General features: G+C 35.1%; 1 protein-coding gene across 1 annotated transcript in view; it reads right to left on the reverse strand.

Annotated features, from left to right (window-relative positions):
- The window catches only part of DCC (DCC netrin 1 receptor), a 538,543-nt gene extending 534,687 nt beyond the window's left edge, over positions 1-3,856 (reverse strand). The window contains 1 exon segment of the mRNA XM_011362349.2: positions 3,541-3,856. Within this exon segment, the coding sequence (XP_011360651.1) occupies positions 3,541-3,856 (316 nt within the window).
- Positions 3,857-5,661: the final 1,805 nt, after the last annotated feature.

Here is a 5,661-nt window from a genome sequence, read left to right on the forward strand (position 1 = left end):
TAGGGCTCAAAGCAGATTTATAATTCAGCAATTCAATCTAGTGCTTGGCAGTCAGACTTGATGAAAACTGAATAAAGTGAACCTGACAATCATGATGCCCATTTTAATCTCTCATATATTCTCCATTGCATACAATAAGATATTTTAAACCATTTCAATTCTTACTTAGTGTTTTGTTATCAGTACTTCAAAAATACTTACAACAGTTTAGCACGTACTTAATCTGCTAAAAATGTACAATTCCTTCTAAGCAAAAATTCTATTGTTGTCCTAAAACATTAACCAAAAAATTAAGTTAATTACTAATTTTCCTACCTTTGAATAAAGCGAATAATTATTAAATCTGGAAAATGTAAAATGTTATGGGAAAATCTCTTTTAAAATTTTGTAATTTTTTTGAACATAATACACCGCTACCTCCACTCTCAATCTCAGTAAAAAGTGCCACATCCTAGCTTTTAGTGAGCCTGAACTCCACCCCACACTCATAGTCCATATTTGATATATTTTTAAGACCTGCCCTTAATATCTCTCCACCCATCTTTATTTCTGAATCCTTTCTGATATCTACTTTAGTAGCAGCTTTGGGTCAACTCTTTGAAGGATTAATGCCACACATTCTACCTTATCTTCCTTCTTTCCATTTATCTTCCTTACTTCCAACCTGTCCCCCTCCAACCTCTCCTGTGCCCTATGATCCAGTTAAACAGAATACGTGCATTTCCTCTGAAATGTTTATTTCTCTTTTCTCTATGCTTTGCTTATAATGCTCTATTTTCCCGGTGTATACTTCTCTTTGCCTATCTACTACTTGTTCTTCAAGACTGATGTATTGGTATTTCTTGTGGTAATGTCACTCTGTGCTTTCTTCTTTCATAGCACAGTCTGCTTGCTTTACCTATTTCCCCCACTAGACTATAGCTATTTGAGGGCATAGTCTTCTAACTCTGTAGTCCTAGCAACCAGTATGATAACAGATGTATAAGATCAGCTTAAAAGTTTGTTGAATGAAGTACTTATTTGGTGAATAAATGGGGACTGCTTGTTCAAAGATAGCATTTCAAAACAGCTATTTGAATCTTAAGATCTGGATTTAATAGATCTCAGTTATTAGGTGATATTAAACATCTGTTATATAAAAGTGGCAACTTAAAATAGATTTTACAAAAACTTGAATAAGCATATTAAAATCTATGTTACTTAGAACTAGATTAACTGTCTATATATATATACACACACATATATATATATACACATACATATATATATATATACACACACAAATTCAAATACTTTATATGAATGTGGTAATAAACAATAGACAAACTTGAAAAACTTCAAATAGCGAAATAGATAACTTCCTCATTCAATATGGCATTTAAATGACCCTGGAAGAATACATAAACACATGTATTTTTAAAGAGTGACAACCAGTCAGGTACCACTTTAATGCTCCTAAGTCCTGTTAATAATATGATGAGTTTCTGTTTTAACTGACTCCATCTTACCAGATTAAATAAGTGCTAGAATAGAGAATGGGCAATTTATACACGTAATTTATCACTCCCGCAAACTGGAAAGTGGAAATTGATTAAGAAAGGATTAGTATGATTTTAAAAATGAGAGAACCATAAGTGACAACTAAGAGAAGCTAGGCTTGGCCATGCATTCATTCATTCATTTATTCATCTCTCACTCGTTTTTGTACTTGTTGATCTGTGTATCTGACCTCTAAACCAACTTGCAAACTTAAGAATGAATGAGACAGACATATATTCCTTCATCAATTCTTTTGTGTGATCAATAACAAAGGAGACGGGCTTAATCAAGTATGACAATAACGTGTGGATATGAGTGTCAGAGTGCAGGGGGTGTTTATTACCTCAATCATATTTCCTTTTTGAGGTCTATACTATAGAAATAGAACTTGGAGAAAAGTTTTCATTAAATGTAATGATTTTTTAAAAAAATCAGTTTCCATCCAAGTAGAAAGACCCAGACACCTCTAAACTATACCAGCAAATTCTTGATTTTAGCCAAACTAACAATATGAAATTTGGCTTTAAAGAAATCTCCATGGATCATAATGCAAATGTATTTTACAAGGTGAACAAATAAAGGTAAATGGTGATTTGATGATAATGTCTCTGTGTCTTTCAAAACTTTCATTTCAGATTTAATATTTAATTAGTCTAACTTTATCCTTTAATACCACAGGGAAACAAACTCTCAGTCAATATTAAGACAGTCAAACATATTCCTGCCAATTTTCTATGTGGCCTACCTAAGCTTCCCATGTCATTAACTTAACAGATGCATTATTAAGAATATATAAATATAAATATTTAAAATTTTTGTGCATCTAATGGATCCCTAAATAAATGTATGTATGTTTTGGGAATAAATGTTACATTTGCATCTTTTATTGCCTAGTGGATGGAAGGTAACTGTTCTTGATGGTTACTGACATTTTTAAGTCAGTAGCTCTGTGACTAAGGGAGGTGAGAATACACAAAAGAGTTAGAAGAGGTTTTAGAGACATTCTTATTAAAGAATCTGAAAATTTTCAATCAAATTGCTGGTTTGCTTTTCAGATGACTTAGGAATGTGACCCTACACCTAGCTAAAGAACTTGTGATAACTACAGAGTGCAGAGACAAAAGCCAACATCAGTGCTTTGATAGGAAGCCCAGCACAATTTCTCGAGGATGTGACTTTTTTGTGATTCTCACTAGTAAGACAAAGTGAGACCAAATAAGAAAGCAGATATTACATAGATAGTTGATAGTGGCAGTTATTGGAAGAGACAAGATCATAGAGAATATCCAATCCAGTCTCTGATTATTTAGGAAAGGAAAGTGAGCCCAGGGTCTTCGAGATTTGCCAGAGAAGAGAAAGGCTGATAAGAGATGGAGAGAAACAATCTTCTTTATCATACTATCAATCATGCTTTATTGTTTATATGTAATTATGTGTACGCCCATGCTCACTCAGAACTCTAATAAGACGGACTCTCTGTGTCAGTCTTAGTTGCTCACGACATATTCCTAGTAGTAAACAGAATGCTACTCTAAAATGACTGGATGAACGGATGAGTAAATAAATGTTTAATATTAACTTGGGGAAGGTTCTAATCTTGCTAAGCTTCACCTTCATCCTTAGATAATGGGGATAATAACTACCTCTTGTGAGTGTTATCAGAGGAAAATGAAGTAATACATAAAAATGCTTTGTGGGGGCTTTCCGCAAAGAAGCATTCATTGGATATGAATGGAATGAGTGAATGAATGGCTGAAGCCAAATATAAGGCAAATATCTTTCTCCAGAAATTTCAGCTATAAGACATGGGAAAATAAGAAAAAGCTTCTGGTGTATCCTCATCTAATGGCTCAGAGAGGAAAGAAAAGAAAAATTATGAAACAAAACCCCAGTCAGCAATACAGAACTTCAAATAAATACAAACTACTTAAAAAGGAAAAATGGTGGCTTAAACTATTCTAGAGACTATAATTCTGGAAAAGATAAAGAGCACTACAATACCTGATAAAATTCTGACTTCGGCTTCATTTCCCGTTCTTGAGCTGGCTGGGTTCCGGGCCAAGCATCGATAGATTCCGATGTCCCCTGGCTGAAGTCTGCTGATCTGCAATGCACCGGAGGGCAAGACTACCACTCGGGGGTCGCCTGGGACTGGCATCAGGTCTTGTTGGTTCTTCTGCCAGTGTACTGTTGGCATAGGTTCCCCAGTGACTTCGCATTTGAGTAACACTGTGTCTCCCATGAAGGCAGTGACAGATTCTGTCTGGGACAGGAACCTCAGTGGTCCTAGGGGAAAAACAAAGAAGAAAGGATACATCTTTCAGAGGTGGCACAAAAACCACCAATAAAAGTAATCACATTTGCATTCTTTATAGAAAATTGTGTTTTACAAAGTATTTTCTCAAATTTCATCTCATTGGCTCTTCTCATTTTACCACATTATGTGGCTGGCACTACAGTAGTTTCTGTGGCTAAAAAAAGCTAATGATGTTGCCATGAACCTCTAGATCTTTATTGCTTTTGTTATTATTGGTTAATAAAACAGTCTTGTAAAATATACAGAGCAGACAAGATCATCCTAATTTTACACATTCGAAAACTGAGGCTCCAGAATTGAAATTCCACGCACAAGTTCACATTGCTATTATATGGCAATCCTGCAATCAAGACCTAGTTCTTCCGAATCCCGGTCCTATGTGCTCCCTCAGAGACCTGATTTTGAATAGAGAATTGTGAAGTTCAGGGATTCATGATGGCCTCGCCATGTGGCATAGCCTGAGGCAGTTTCAAAAAAAATGGGTGGTATTAACCACCGATTACAGTAAACAAAGAACAACCTTTTATTGGCTGATGGCTTAAAATAAATGTGCATCAATATCTGCCAGTTATGGTTGTAATGTAGTAAAAAATACTAAAGTTGGAATTAGACTAGTTTATGTTTCTAGCCTGGCTGGGCCATCTACTCTATGTGAGTTCTTTGGTAACTTTCTCATTTCTGTAGACTATTGTAGTGTAAGCTCAGAAAGTTGTTTTTTCTGTTTTATAATGCAAGTGACACTTAAACTTTGGTGGCTGAGGTATCCACTTCAAAGATGGCTATCTGGAATAAACACATGGCACCCACATAACTAAATAAATAGGCAGCCCCGCTCACTCCCCAGGCTCCTTTGTTTTAGAGATTTGGTTGATTTAGATAACTGACCATTAGAGCCGCTACTTTTTTCTCCTCTTCTCACTCTTAGGTTTTAAATTCACCAATGAAGAATAAGCCTATGAAACCTTAGGCTCCCGCCCTCAACCCCAATAATCCCATCCTTACCCCTCCACCCCTAACTTCACTGTGTGCCATGTAATTTCTAGGACTTGTAAGTAATGAACCATTTTCCTTTTTCTTCAAACCTTTCTCATGATTGCTGCTGAAGGCATCTTGCAATTATTGTTAAGAATCACAGAGTGGGTCCAGCCACCACATTGGTTATCCACAGGCTGAGACCAGCACAAAACAGCTATCGAATGGGAGAAGAGCTAACTCAACTTACATGACCACTATGATGTTCATATGAAATAACATGTGAAAATGGATGATTATAGAGGAAAACAGAAAAGACAAACAGAGAAATAAACTGGTCATCACTGACCACAAGCATGGTGAGAGAGATCTTCCACTGTGATGCTGTTCTTGAAAAGGGTAGAAGATATTTTGATCCTGCCCACTCAAACTCCTTTTATGAACAGATAGATATTTGCTACCCTAATATTTTGACCATAAAATCTTTTTTGTATGATTACAAATATATGTGTGTATTATGCCATTTCTGAAAGACTGATTTTATTTGTAGAGTTAATTCAATTAAATAAGTTTAATCCTTTGACTCATGTTCTATTCATCACAGTTAAATTGCAGTATTTCTATTTTCATTTTAATCTTACCGGAATTGTTTTCATTGTATGTGTATTTTATAAAATTTGATTCATTCATCAGTGTGGGGTACACATGAAGTCTTCCTAATCATATTTTATGTTACTGTGATTTTTATTTTACCAATTTCTTTTAACAAGCTCAAAATTTCCTAGTTCCTGGTTTAAATTTTGTCAAGAAATTTTTCATTAATATGTAGTCAA

This window comes from Pteropus vampyrus, unplaced genomic scaffold (genome assembly GCF_000151845.1).
Source record: "Pteropus vampyrus isolate Shadow unplaced genomic scaffold, Pvam_2.0 Scaffold3, whole genome shotgun sequence".
Lineage (NCBI taxonomy): Eukaryota > Metazoa > Chordata > Mammalia > Chiroptera > Pteropodidae > Pteropus > Pteropus vampyrus.